Below are 14,638 nucleotides of genomic sequence, written 5' to 3'. Positions count from 1 at the left end.
GGTGATTTCTCCTAGAAGTTTGTATCTTTTTATAGGTTTTTCTGCTCAAAGGATCTTGGAAAAATATTCTTGTTCATATTTTATTAAAAGTTTCTTGGGAAAATTTCCTTATGATTAGCAAAATTATTGTTGGATGATGCAACAAAATTATTGGAAAGGTTACCTACAGACTTCTGGTTGGGTTGTCCTTTATTTTTAAAACCTACTATAGTTTTGTCATGTGAGCTCTGTGAGCTTCCTACCAGAATGTTTAGGAATTTTTCACAGGAGTTTGATTGAGAAATAATTTTCCTTAAAATGGAATTTTCTAGCACTACCAGTTGACAAAATTACCGACACTACCAACCAACAAAATCAACAAATTTCCTAGTAGTGGTAGTTGACAAATTTCTTAGCACTGCTAGTCGACAAAATTCCTAGCACTACCAATCGATAAAATTTCTAGTACTACCAGTCGACAAAATTCTTGGCATTTCTAGTCGACAAATGTCCTGGCATTGCCCATCAACAAAAAAATTTGGACAAATTTTGTGACACTACAAGTCGACAAATTTCCTAGCACTACTAATCGACAAATTTTAGTCAAACTAAAAAGGGCTTGACCATTTAAAAGGTGTAAGACTGATCTACGTGGCAATCACAAAAATTTAAAAAGCCTAAGATCAACCTCTTGGTGACTACAAAAATTTAAAAAGCGTACCACCAACCTACGTGGCGACTACAAAAATTTAAAAAGTTTAAGACGAACCTACTTGGTGGCCAAACTAAAATGTGTAAGACCTACCCATAAGGGGACAACAAAACTTAAAGTGTAACATCGATCAGTTGGGACGACATAAAAATATTGTCACATGATGTTTTTATATTAAGACTGACCCCACATAAAATGTTTTGATTACTTCATGGCGTGCTTTGGAATGTGAAGAATTTTTTGCTGATAAAACGTACTCCTAGCTCGACTAGTAATTTTATTAATGAATTGGTAAACTTGTAAAGTAATTTAAACCCATGCAAACCGATAATGAAAAATAGAACTTTAAACCGATTAAACATAACTTACATTGTAATTTATTGATTTTTTACTTGATAAACATCTTCACCTCATCTAGTCGACTATGTATCAGGAGTCGATCTAATTTCCAATTATTAAAAAATATAACTTATTTAAAATTAGAGTCTATTAATTATTATTAGAGGGATTCAATAAAATTATCCAAAATCTTGGACAAAAATAAAAAATATTAAAATATTAGTACATAAAAATCAGTTGAACAAAATTCAAACTTTAAAAATTAAATAATATTAATTAAAATTCAGAAAATAAACTATAACTTATAAATACATCTCTAACCCATCCAGAAGAAAACTTATGCTTGAATGATCAAATTTAAAAGCATTTTAAACTTTTGAATAAGAACAATAATAGTTTCATAGACATGCAGCTATCTGATTATAAAAAAAATACTTGTTCCATAACTACTTACTCTATACGTGAAACTTATTTCCCTCTAACATGGCAAATACGTAGTTATATTCTCTTATCGCTGCACGACATTTTATCTGCACACTTTCACCAATTTTTATGTAGTTATTTATAAAAAGAAATGTAGAGGTAGGGGTAAGGATAGTAATTGAAGTGTAAATAAGAAGGCACGATGCGACCTATTGAGCCTTATGTTTGGCGTCATGTGAGGATGAAATGAATGTTCCCAGTTAGGAAGAGGAACCAAATTTGGGTTGTTGACATAATGACGAATCACGGACATCCTGAGGAGAGGTCACAATCACAGATTATACATCCGTCCCTCGTAATCCAATTCCACAACCACAGGCACAGCACAGATTGAAGTATAAAGAAAAGGGGACCAGTCCTTCTGCTTCCTTCCTTCCACTCTCCCTCACCAAAAAAATAATGTCTACAGTTGAAAAAGATCTGCTTTGCTTGAATATTGCAATATATGCAATGACTTTTAGCCACTGCTAAGGACTGCTTCCTTCCTTCCTTCCTTCCATTAATGAATGCACACAAACGGGAAAACGACTTAAAAGTATATCATCACCTCATCATGCAACCATGCCCAAAACCACAAAATACAAAGCTAAAAAACACTCACTCCTACCCTATTTTTCCTTTCTATCAAAAAATTGTAAGCATCACATTTGAAAGACCCGTCACGTGCACCAGGCGTTCTCCGCAATACGTATATAAAATGTGTATATACAGGTGAAAAGAATGAATTTGTGGGGCAAGAGAGAGGATTGTGGCCATGATCATGATGATGATGATCAGACACATACGACAGAGGAAACGGAGAGAGGGTAGAGGAAGGTGTTGGCATATTGAAATGAAATGGTGGCACCGTTGATCAAGGGTCTGCCATCATTGACGAGGCAATCGTTGTAACGGAGGCGCTTAAAGACCTTGGGGTTGATGAGGCGTGCAGAGCTAAACCAGCCGCACCTCAGGTGAATGCCAGAGATGTCGCATCCACTCACGCACATGTTCATGATCTCCACCGTGTATGTGGGAATGCCACTTGGGAGTGGGGCCGTGGGACCCTGGTTTATCACTATATCAGACTTGCTGCACTTCTCACCCCATATTCGGTTCGGTTCCATCTTTCCATTCTCTGCACAAAACCCCGAATCTTTTCTTTTTCAAAACCAAATCAAATTCCCTCTCTCAAATTAAATAACAGTTGCAAATATTATTTTTCTTATTTGGTAAACAAAATGACAGTCTACTGTGTTACATGGGACACCAGAAAAACAACATCAACACCAGGAAATGACATCTGCGCAGGAAGCCACTCCGCGACAAAATCCTGTTATTATTCTGGATTATAAAAAATGTGAAGATCATACAAAAGTGAATCATTCCAAACCAATACCCAAAAGCTAAAAAGCAACTTTCAAGTTCAACTAGGGCGAAAAGCCAATTATTCGAAAGGCTAGTGCTAGCTAGCCCGGAATTATTTCAACCCTAGTGGAGTTTAAAAAAAAGGGTCAAAGAAAAATTCCAAACTTTTTTCCTTGTTTAAATCAAAGGGAAAATACAATGATAAAAAATATGTTAAGAACTATACGCTACAAAAAAGACATAGGCATATGGTAAAAAATATCCTTTTGGTGCTCAAAATCGAAGTGCAGCTGTAATTAGATGGGTAAATTCTGTAGTTGTATGGGCTTTTGATGATTAGATCACACAATCTTTTAGCAGCCATTTCGTTTTCAGCGAAAACATACAAAGATATAACGCAAAGGCATGTATCTCATGAAAACAAGACAAAAAGGGCAACCTCAAAAGAGGAAGACAAACTCGTTCTTCTCCCATGAAAAGAAACAAGTAAACTCGTCACAACAAGATTTTAAAAAAAAATGAACAATTACCACTAGTAAGAAGTTTCCGATGCGAACTATGGAACTCCTTGGCCCCTTCCTCTACACGAGGCGATGACGCGGACACCATGGTTCCCGAAAGAGTCCTACCACCACCCAAACCTACAAACGCGATTGAAACAGTAATTTAAGAAACTATGAACAATTATAATTCAAATAACAATAACGAGATTGAGAGTGAACAAGACGCACCTGTTGAAACGGCAAGGAGTGCGAGGGAGAAGAAGGAGACGGTTACGAAAATGATGAGGATTCGTGAAACCGAATGCTGTTCCATGAAACAAGGAGCACGGCAAGGCGTTTGGAAGTTGGAAGTGAATACTGAGTAGTCACGGCATGGAAGAGGAGAGGTAGAGGAAAAGAGGAAAAGAGGATGAGCTTTGATTACAGAGAAATCACAGATCTGCAGAAGAGAAGAGAAGAAAAGGAGGGGTCATATATACACATCACATCATGTGAAGAAAGGAGTCAACGAAGCAGGAATAGCCGTCGATTATGGAAAAGACGAGTGAGAGAGAGAAAGTGAATGTCACGGGACTACTGGTAGAACTAGGAAGAGAGTGTGAAACCTAAAAGGAGAAAAACAAGCGTTGGATTTTTCCTTTTCTTATTATGTTGAATTGAATGAAAATCCAGCTAGCTAGTATGAGAAGGGTAAAGTAGGTAGGTGCAACAGACGCACACGGTTAGTTGGTTTAGAAATGGCGATGAGATTGGAGCAAAAGGACATTGATTGCTCCATGCAATTCTGTTGTTCTATGGTATCTGTGTCGGTTACGTTTTAAGGGAAGGAAGAGTGAGAGAGAGGAACAGTGGTGCGTGGTGGAAAGGAGAAGGCGGGGAGGTGGAAAAAGGAAAAGGGTGGGGGGTGGGGGTAGGGTTTGAAGCGACCAAGGTGGCAGAGAGGATCAGAAGTGACAAACTGCGACGCGTAAAGGACAATCGTCAAAAAAAGGTGAAGCGCATTAATGAGGTAACACTGCCATACCATTAGGTCTTTCCCTATATATGCCAGACTCACACCTCACACACCACACACTACACCACATACACAAACAAGAGAGAGGGATTCTACTTACCACACATACTGTTACAGTGCTGCTACTGGGTAGGTTTTGGTCGCTTTTCTTTTTTGTTGGTGTTGCAAATGGAAGCGTCCATGCGGGGACGGTGGGGTTTTCCTTTTTCTCTGTCGGGGGCTTTTGCTTATTCTTCACACCCGCACCAAGGCGTGGTTATATCTCACTGTGCCTCCTTTTATATTCAAATAAATAATAAACTCATTTTTTTCGCTATCATTTTATGCTTTGTTTTGTTTGCATATGAGTTTAATGTAATCAACCATGGTTAGTGGTTAGAGTCATTGCACGTGGAGCTCCTAACCCTGATATGATTATCATGCTTCTTATTCTCCTTCTTAATCATTCCTTCGCCTTTCCACACAACACAAACTAGGAAATGCACTTCTTCCATCTCAGCTGTTTTTTCTCCACTTTTCACCCTTTCACCTTAATTAAAATATGGAATATGTTATGTGTACACTTTGAAGCTGCAAATTAGTAGTGATGAGTGTTTATGAAAAGGCAAATCGAATTTAGATACAGCTAGACGAATTTCCTTGCCGCGGAACGTCCATTCATTCTGTTTTGGGAATCACGTCATATATTCCTTCTTAGGAAAGAAAAATTATGTATATGTGTTCCTATGGTATTTGTAAGACACGTATGCCACATTTACTATATGGTTGTCTTTTTGAAATTGCATGATTTAAAGATGAGAGAAGAATTGAGGGGAGAGAGTGGAGTTGACGCGGTCCAACCAGAAATGAGGTTGATTATCTGAATTCCAGTCAATCCAAGAGTCCTGTTTTTTTACGTACTCAAGCGGACACATTCTGTTTGTGTGCAGGTACATGCATAAATGGTATACCGGGTGGGGAATGTGATCGCAATGGACTGGACCACCTTCTCACTGATTCCTTCCTAACATTATATTTCTTTTTAATCTATTTTTATTATTTTAATTCTATATGAATACTAGTCTGCCAAATTCATTATGTATATGTTACTTAAATTTATGATGTAATTTGATTAGAGGAGTGTTTGAGGATTTTAAAAAATTAAATTTGAAGAGATTTGAGATAAAAATATAAAAAAATTAAGTTATTCGATTAAGATTGTGTTGTTTTAATAGTTGAACGGTAGACGAAAACAGATTTCAATAGATATCCGTTTTTTTTTTATCAAGAAAGGTGCGCAAAAGAAGAAGGAAGCGAATCCTTGTTAATAGTCTTTTTCTCCCCTTCTCAAATGCAAATATCCAAAGAGCAACCACATAACACTATTGCTTTTCTTACTTTACTCCAAAATATTATGTGAAATCATTTTCTAACTTTTAAAATATAACCATTTCTTAAAGATAAAGAAATTTACAAAATTTTTAATTTTATAAAATATATTTGTGAATATAAAAATATAAATATTTGATTATATTTTATTTACATATTTAATTAAAAATCATGATAAAAAATAATTAAAGTCATTTGAATTTTTTTGTCCACAACATATTATTATATTACAAAATAAAAATATTAAATATATTTATGATAATAATTATAATAAAATAAAAAATATTACATATGTATTAATAAAACTTTAAAAATTAATTATATTATAAAATTTATATTATCTGTAATATATAATCGATTTAAATTTTGTAATATAATTAATTATAATAATATAATATAATAATAAAATAAATAATAATAATATAAATATATTAATATATCTATAATAATATTAATAATAAAAAAATTTAAAACTAATTTATAAAATAACAATAAAATTATAAATAATAATATTAATTAAAATAAATTTTGAAAAAAATGATAATAAATATTATTGTTGAATGATGCAACAAATTTATTGGAGAGGTTACCTACAAACTTCTGGTTGGTTGTCCTTCTTTGTTTTTAAAACCTCCTATAGTTTTGTCATGTGAGCTCTTTCAGCTTCTTACTAGAATGTCTAGGAATTTTTCACATGAGTTTGATTGAGAAATAATTTTCCTTAAAATGGAATTTTCTAGCACTACTAGTTGACAAAATTACCGACACTACCAACCAACAAAATCAACAAATTTCCTAGTAGTGGTAGTTGACAAATTTCTTAGCACTGGTAGTCGACAAAATTCCTAGCACTACCAATCGATAAAATTTCTAGTACTACCAGTTGACAAAATTCTTGGCATTTCTAGTCGACAAATGTCCTGGCATTGCCCGTCAACAAAAAAAATTTGGACAAATTTTGTGACACTACAAGTCGACAAATTTCCTAGCACTACTAGTCGACAAATTTTAGTCAAACTAAAAAGGGCTTGACCATTTAAAAGGTGTAAGACTGATCTACGTGGCAATCACAAAAATTTAAAAAGTTTAAGACGAAACTACTTGGTGGTCAAACTAAAATGTGTAAGACCTACTCATAAGGCGACAACAAAACTTAAAGTGTAAGATCGATCCTTTGGGACGACATAAAAATATTGTCACATGATGTTTTTATATTAAGACTGACCCTTTTGTGGTGGCATAAAATGTTTTGATTACTTCATGGCGTGCTTTGGAATGTGAAGAATTTTTTACTGATCAAACGTACTCCTAGCTCGACTAGTAATTTTATTACTGAATTGGTAAACTTGTAAAGTAATTTAAACACATGCAAAACGATAAGGAAAAATAGAACTTTAAACCGATTAGACATAACTTACATTGTAATTTATTGATTTTTTACTTGATAAACATCTTCACCTCATCTAGTCGACTATGTATCAGAAGTTGATCTAATTTCCAATTATTAAAAAATATAACTTATTTAAAATCAAAGTCTATTAATTACTGTTAGAGAGATTCAATAAAATTATCCAAAATCTTAGACAAATAAAAAATATTAAAATATTAGTACATAAAATCAGTTGAACAAAATTCAAACTTTAAAAATAAACACTCTTTTTTGTATCAAGAAAGGTGCGCAAAAGAAGAAGGAAGTGAATCCTTGTTAATAGTCTTTTTCTCCCCTTCTCAAATGCAAATATCCAAAGAGCAAACCACATAACACTATTGCTTTTCTTACTTTACTCCAAAATATTATGTGAAATCATTTTCTAATTTTTAAAATATAACCAATTTTTAAAGATACAGAAATTTACAAAAATTTTAATTTTATAAAATATATTTGTGAATATAAAAATATAAATATTTGATTATATTTTATTTACATATTTAATTAACAATCATGATAAGAAATAGTTAAAGTCATTTGAATTTTTTTGTCCACAACATATTAATTATATTACAAAATAAAAATATTAAATATATTTATAAATATATTTATGATAATAATTATAATAAAATAAAAAATATTATATATGTATTAATAAAACTTTAAAAATTAATTATATTATAAAATTTATATTATCTATAATATATAATCGATTTAAATTTTGTAATATAAGTAACTATAATAATATAATATAATAATAAAATAAATAATAATAATATAAATATATTAATATATCTATAATAATAAAAAAATAAAAAAATAAAAATTTAAAATTAATAACAATAAAATTATAAATAATAATATTAATTAAAATAAATTGTGAAAATAATGATAATAAACATAAATTAAAATTTTTAATAATAATTAAATAATATTATTAATAATAATTATTTTAGTTTAATTTTATTTGTATTAAATATTTAATAATATTATTAATAAAATAAATAATAATAATAAGAAAAAAAATTATATAAAAAAATAAATTTATATAATAATAATATTAATTATAATATATTTTTTTTATAAGAGTAAATTTATAATCTTAAACTTTTATTCGGTAAAATAAAATAAAATTTCAATTCGTAATCACCATAAACTTCTTTTTATGAAAAAATTTCATGTTTTGAGAATGATAAAAAATTCATATTTTTTCTGAAAATAATTATTCAAAGATATTGGAAATAATTTACAAAAATTTTAATTAACTTAAATTTATCCAAAATACCTCATATTTTATTATTCAAATATTTTTAAAGACAATGGTAAATTTGTAAACTTACATTTTACACATTTTGAAAAAATTAAAAATTCTCTTAGAACCATCACATCACTCACAAATTTAAATAAATTTTCTTCATAAATCCACTCTAACATATCATAATCCAAAGAATCACATTTTCCTCTCAAATCACTCAAAATCCTCACACATCCTCTTCCCAATCCAAACACACGATGTAAAGTAGATTTGTGGAGAGATTTTATTGAAGTTTGTGAATGATGTCATGGTTGTGAGGAAATTTTTAATTTTTTTAAAAATGTTTAAAATATAAGTTTACAATTTTACACTTGTCTTTAAAAATATTTTGAATAATGAAACATGAGGTATTTTTTATGTAGATTTGAGTTAATTAAAATTTTGTAAATTATTTTTGACACATTTGAATAATTATTTAAAAAAATATTAGTTACTTATCATTGTTGGATTATCAAACTGTCTCAGATTCTTTGCATACCATCACCAACAACTAACCACACCACCAAACACTACTAACCACACCACCATCAACAACTAACCTCACCACCACTAGCATGCAAACATATACACATAAGTGTATAAAGCTCTCATAAAAGAACACCCATAAACGTGGGATATGAGAACCAAAACAAAAATAAATTTACAAAGGGTCGAACAACTCCTCCAGAGAGTGTTGGACCATGTTGGTTGGACCACCAAGGTTTTCATCTTGGCTTTCAGTTTCCTCGTCTTCTTCACTCCCCTGACCGAGACCGAGGCCAATTTCATATATTTATTTTTGTCATATCGATCAACATTGATAGGAACGCCATGATAGAAGAGCGCCTGCCTAATTTCTTGACCAAAACTTTGCTTGTTGATGCGGAGGAGGAAGGATTGATAACGCTCCAGCTCATCGGGCAGGGCTTTCTATTTGGTTGTTGCTTCCTCCTCGACCCTATGACGGTCGACCTTCTCAGTATCCAACTCAGTCTCCAAGACCGCCATTCTACTTTTTACCTTGTCAACTTCAGCGTTGACTTGGCGTAATTTCTGGTCTAACATCCCCAGCGCCTCGAGGGTCGCCTTTAGGGAGTTGGAGGACTCGTCCAGTTCAGTTTTTAAATTAGCCACTACGATGGCTGAGTTTCTCTCCAGTGTATCCCCTACAGTCTGGCTCATAACTAGTGACCAACTTAACATTTCCACCAAGCCAACAACCAAGTAATGTGGCAGCCAATATACTTTCCTCTTCAGGGGTGAGAGCGATCTGAACCCCTCGAGTGAGTTGAACTCGCTCATCTAAGACCGAAGGGGAGGATGATAACAATCCCGCCTCCAAAGGAGGTTGGGGTTGAGGCATTTTAGCCGGACACCCCTTTTTCTTTGGATTCACGGGTTCTTCGTTGTTGGCCAGGGGGACTAAGTCAATGATAGGTATGGATGTTCCTCACCTATAAGCTCAACAGATCCCTTTTGTCTTTTGGCAGTCTGTCGCTTCAAGTGTTTCACTACATTTACAATTCAGGATCAACAAGCGACATGATTTCTTCAAATTTAGAAAAAATTAATCACACGGTCAACATAATGAATAAAAACAACTAAATTAAAACAAAACATACCGGTTAAATCGAACCATCATTCAAACGACTCATATACGATCATAATCTTCCGAGTAAGGAGCCTATTCGGAAGCTGATCAAATTCATGAAAGACTTCTTTGTCTTGAAGAGTCATGGAGGATCTCGGCCAAGATGTGTAACTGATAGACGTTTGGGTCTATTGAAAGGGAATTTAGGCTTCCCTTCCTAACCCTAAAAATATGGTTTACCATCCAACTCAATGAACATTTTAAAATATCTTTCTTTGAAATTTTTGTAGGAAGAACCGAAAAATGTGAAGAGAATGCTGCCTGGACGACTTGTCAATGACAACCAACCCAGAGGGTGAGTCGCGGAAATTATAATAAAAAAGAAACAATTGGGGGAGGACTTTAACCTAAAGACATTACAAATTAGCCTAAAGACCTGGATAGGGGTGGCAATGCGGGCCAGCCCACGACCCGCTACTAAAAAGTGCGGGGCGAGCTCACTAATCTAGCTCCCTTACCCACTTAGGCTGCTCCTGCATAACTCGTAGTTTGTGCGGGCCAACAGCGGGACAGAGCGGGTTGGCCCACATAAATTAAAAAAATAATTATTTTATTCTTTATACAAAAGAAAATCATATCTCACTCACATATTATTATTGTAGTGTGACCTTTATTTTATTTTATTTTATTCTAAAAAATTTAATTTAATGTAGCATAAAAAGTATGTTTTATTTTAATCATCTAAAGAAGTTAATATTAAAAATAAGAGTGGATTTAGTTTTAAGTAAACTTTTACATTTAAAATTTGTTAATAAAAAAATAATATACAAAAGAGATTTCATTAAAATATTTTATAGCAAAACTTTGATAAGATACTATTATACATTTACATACATATAGAAAGAAAATACATGTAATTTTTTTTTTAATTATTTTTAATCAAGCCTTCCAACAACCCTCATACTTGAATGCTTTTATATTTTTTTTTATCTTAATTGAATGAATGAAAACAATGATGAAATTTTAATTTTTTAGCAACATAAATATTTTTTTATAATTAAATTTTAATTTAAAAAATATATTTTCCTTATGCGGGCTGGCCCGCAGGACCATGAGCTACCTCTTACGCGAAGCGAATCAGTGAAATGAGCTCATGCTCCTTGTGCGGGATGGGCCAACCCGACCCATATTTTGCGGGCTAAACACGGGGTAAGCCTATGAAGGACGGGGCAGCCTATATTGCCACCCCTAGGCCTAGAGGACCACTAATGAATTTGGGTGCAATTGGGTAGGAGCAACATTGAGGATCCTAAGGACCCCCATGATAAACTCCTCAAATGGAAGGGTTACATGTAAATCATTAAAGAGACAAATATATACAGAGAAGAAGTCATGAGGAGCATTCTTATGACCGTGTCAAACTTTGTCAATATGGTTACAACTATCCGCTGCAACCACGTTTGAGGGAGAGTCAAGTTTCAAAATGGAAACTTTAGACAGAAAGTGGCCTAAAGTAGGCAAACCCTTAAAACAAGTAGGGATATCTAGGACACGTGGATCAACTCACTTGTAATTTGGACAATCGGACGGTTGGCTAGCAAGGTCGACTGCCTGATTTGAGCAACCCACATCCCTCACCTCATTAGATACAAAATGTGTGCCCTCAGATGATGAAGAACATAAAGGAACACTAGAGGATCAAGAAGAGGAAGCCATTACTATCATCTTAGAAGTGAAAATGCAAAAAGGGAAGGAACTTCAAAAGAAATCGGCACTCAGACAACTCTTGGTAAACTCAACAGTAGTGGAAATGAAAGCAAACGTAGTAATGTTCATCATTCATTTCTTTTTATAGAGAAGAAGTAAAGAGAGAATAAAACATTCACCCTTCGACACCGTTAGATCACCATTCATCCAAGGGCGCACAATGTTCAAAATTCGAAACGACACAACCTCACCACCGTTGGATCTCTTTGATCACACAATATACGTTTGAACGACACATTGAAAAGACGCACCTCATGTCTCTAACAATGCATTTAATGTGTCCATGTCACTTCTCACCTCGGGATACCCAATAATCATATCTCAACTCTTCGGAAGTAAAACGTTCCTCGACCTTAGGGCCAAGTGTACCGGTCTGTGCCGAACGCCCCATGTCACTTGGCCTCGGTGACCAACCATATAAAGAGACATTTAAAGTAGCGACATTACCACTACAAAAAATAATGATGGTAGAGTCCCCAAAAGAGTGAAACAAAGAGCAAAAGAGAAACGTTACATGAGGCTAGTGTGGGATTGACATCCCAATAAAAATGAAAGCTAATCTTTTGGTGGCTATGCATTAGAGACGACCTCCAATGGGACACAAATTTACAAGGTAGTGTTGGTTAAGCCTACATAAAGAAAAATATATTATTTAACTATAGCATAGGTTTTATAATTATAAAGAAGTGGAATTTAACCTAAATTTTTCTTAATTCAAAGCTTTTAATGTATGATAATCATTGGTGGCTTGAAAGTAAAGGGGATTTTCTTAATCATATTCTTTTAACTTGAACATTGCATAAATTGAAAGAATTTTTGTTCTCTTAATCCATGGAATAATATTCTTTTTCACTTGTTTTCTAAATAATCTCATCTGTTTTCTCTTACGCCAATAATTCTTGAATTATGAAATTTCATTATTGTTGTCATAGAAAAAAACAACTAATTGTTTTCACCAAACAACTGATTGATTCTCCTCTGACAGTACTATTTTTATGCTGATATAATTCTTTGTGCAGTGTTTCTGTTATTGATTCCTTTTCAACTTTGTCTTGGGTCAATGGTGCATTCATTTTTTGCTTTGAAACAAACCTATTTTGATGCTCTCTTGATCCATAAAGGAATATATTCTCTCTTTCTTGGAAATTTAAAGAACCTTTTGTTACCAGTCAAATCTTCTTAACACTTTCCATATGATTTTTATGCTTTGATTGTCATAAAACTGATCCTCCTATGCACATATTCTCTTTATGGAACAGAACAACCCATTGAATGCCATATTATGCACAGGTTTTTTTTTTACCTCTATATAAACAACCTATTCAGTTGTTCTTTCTCACAAAACCAACCCATTGTTTTCCTCTACTTTTTGTGTGTTATCTCTATTGTGTGTGATGTCCTTTAATCTTTTCCATGGATTCTACACCTTCTTCTTCTAAGAGGATGAAATCCAAGGCAGCAAAGAGAGGAGGACGTTTGGAGAGTTGGTTTTCAGGTGAAAGTGAGAAGATGGACAAATACCTTCATGAAACTAGTAGAAAATTATTCAACATTCCAAAGATTATATCTTTCAACTGGCTTATGGAACAAAAGCTCATGGAAGTGAGGAGTCTCCTTAAAGATCAATTGGTGAAGAGATTGTTAGAATATATGGCCTTAAACGAGAGGGGGGGTGAATTGTTTAAGAGGAATTTTCGCAAACTTTGAAGGTATAATGAAAATCAATGCTGAATTACAGAGAAAAGAATCAAGGAAACAAATACCCAAAACTGTTTTAAGATGATATCAGAAAAACAATGGGTTGTTTTGTCGAAACAATCGGTTGTTTTTATCAGCAGCTAATAAAAACAGCTTAAAAACAGATATATGTGAAATAAGAGAAAGAGATAAGCACACAAGCAATTTATACTGGTTCACTCTTACACCAAGAGCTACATCCAGTCCCCAGAAACCACTGGGTATTCCACTATGCAATCAAAACAAGATTACACACACCAACACCAAAGTAGTGACCTTGAACCCCTCAAGAAACACACTACCTTTGGCAAACCACACCAAGAATGTTGATCTTGAACCCCTCAAGAACACACAACACTCCTTGGCAACACAAATACAGAAATACAGTAATCAAGGAAGAAGGGAATAAAATACACCTGGGTATTACAAAGCTTGAAGTTCAGAATTACAACCCAATCCTATTCCACACACTTAAGAATGATCCAAAGCTCTTGCAAATCTTGGAAAAATTGTTTTGATAAACTCTTTATGTTACTCCTAGATTATGAGCGTAAAACCACCTTTATATAGACCCACCAAGTGGTCAAAAGCATTTAATAAAGGATCCAAGTTAGTTAGGATCATTTAAAATATATTAAAACCGCTTAACATTCTGTTAAGGTTTGCAGGAAAATAATCGGTTGTTTTGTCGAAACAATCAATTGTTTTGGTTTGATAGCAAAGTCAACCAAGTTTTTCAAAAACAGCTAAAGTAAAACAACCTGTTGTTTTCAAAAACAACCTGTTGAATTTTTGACAGCTTTTTAGAAAACACATCTTTTCAAAAGGTTAAAGATTCAAATGAACTTGGATCATCTTAAGGAGTGAATTAACAAGTTTCAAACAACTAGACAACACACACACACCCAACAGCAAGGTCTTCAAGCTTTCCTTTTGGATTTGGAAACATCAAAACATCTTGTTCGACAATCTCCCCCTATTTGATGAAGACAAATCCCTGGTTTGTTTGTGTTGTTGTTTTTGAACTTGAAAGGTTCTGTAAAACATAATTTGTGCATATACAAAGCAAGTATA

General features: G+C 33.3%; 1 protein-coding gene across 3 annotated transcripts; it reads right to left on the bottom strand.

Moving 5' to 3' along the window:
* Nucleotides 1-1,695: 1,695 nt before the first annotated feature.
* On the bottom strand, nucleotides 1,696-4,931 carry LOC137821926 (protein TAPETUM DETERMINANT 1). Of its 3 annotated transcripts, none has more exons than XM_068626732.1 (4): nucleotides 4,479-4,931; nucleotides 3,592-3,802; nucleotides 3,391-3,501; nucleotides 1,696-2,630 (listed from the first exon to the last, which is right to left on the bottom strand). In XM_068626732.1, exons 2-4 carry the CDS (start codon nucleotides 3,674-3,676, stop codon nucleotides 2,287-2,289), a joined length of 540 nt encoding a protein of 179 aa, XP_068482833.1. In that variant the 5' UTR covers nucleotides 3,677-3,802; nucleotides 4,479-4,931; the 3' UTR covers nucleotides 1,696-2,286. The 3 variants fall into 3 exon arrangements, with proteins under 3 accessions (XP_068482833.1, XP_068482834.1, XP_068482835.1); XM_068626733.1 differs by lacking the exon at nucleotides 4,479-4,931 and adding an exon at nucleotides 3,969-4,384; XM_068626734.1 differs by lacking the exon at nucleotides 4,479-4,931 and having other exon boundaries at nucleotides 3,592-3,817.
* Nucleotides 4,932-14,638: the final 9,707 nt, after the last annotated feature.

The sequence above is a fragment of the Phaseolus vulgaris genome, chromosome 9 (genome assembly GCF_000499845.2).
Source record: "Phaseolus vulgaris cultivar G19833 chromosome 9, P. vulgaris v2.0, whole genome shotgun sequence".
NCBI lineage: Eukaryota > Viridiplantae > Streptophyta > Magnoliopsida > Fabales > Fabaceae > Phaseolus > Phaseolus vulgaris.
Note: the sequence above shows the minus strand (reverse complement) of the source record. Positions and strands in the feature narration are given on the sequence as shown.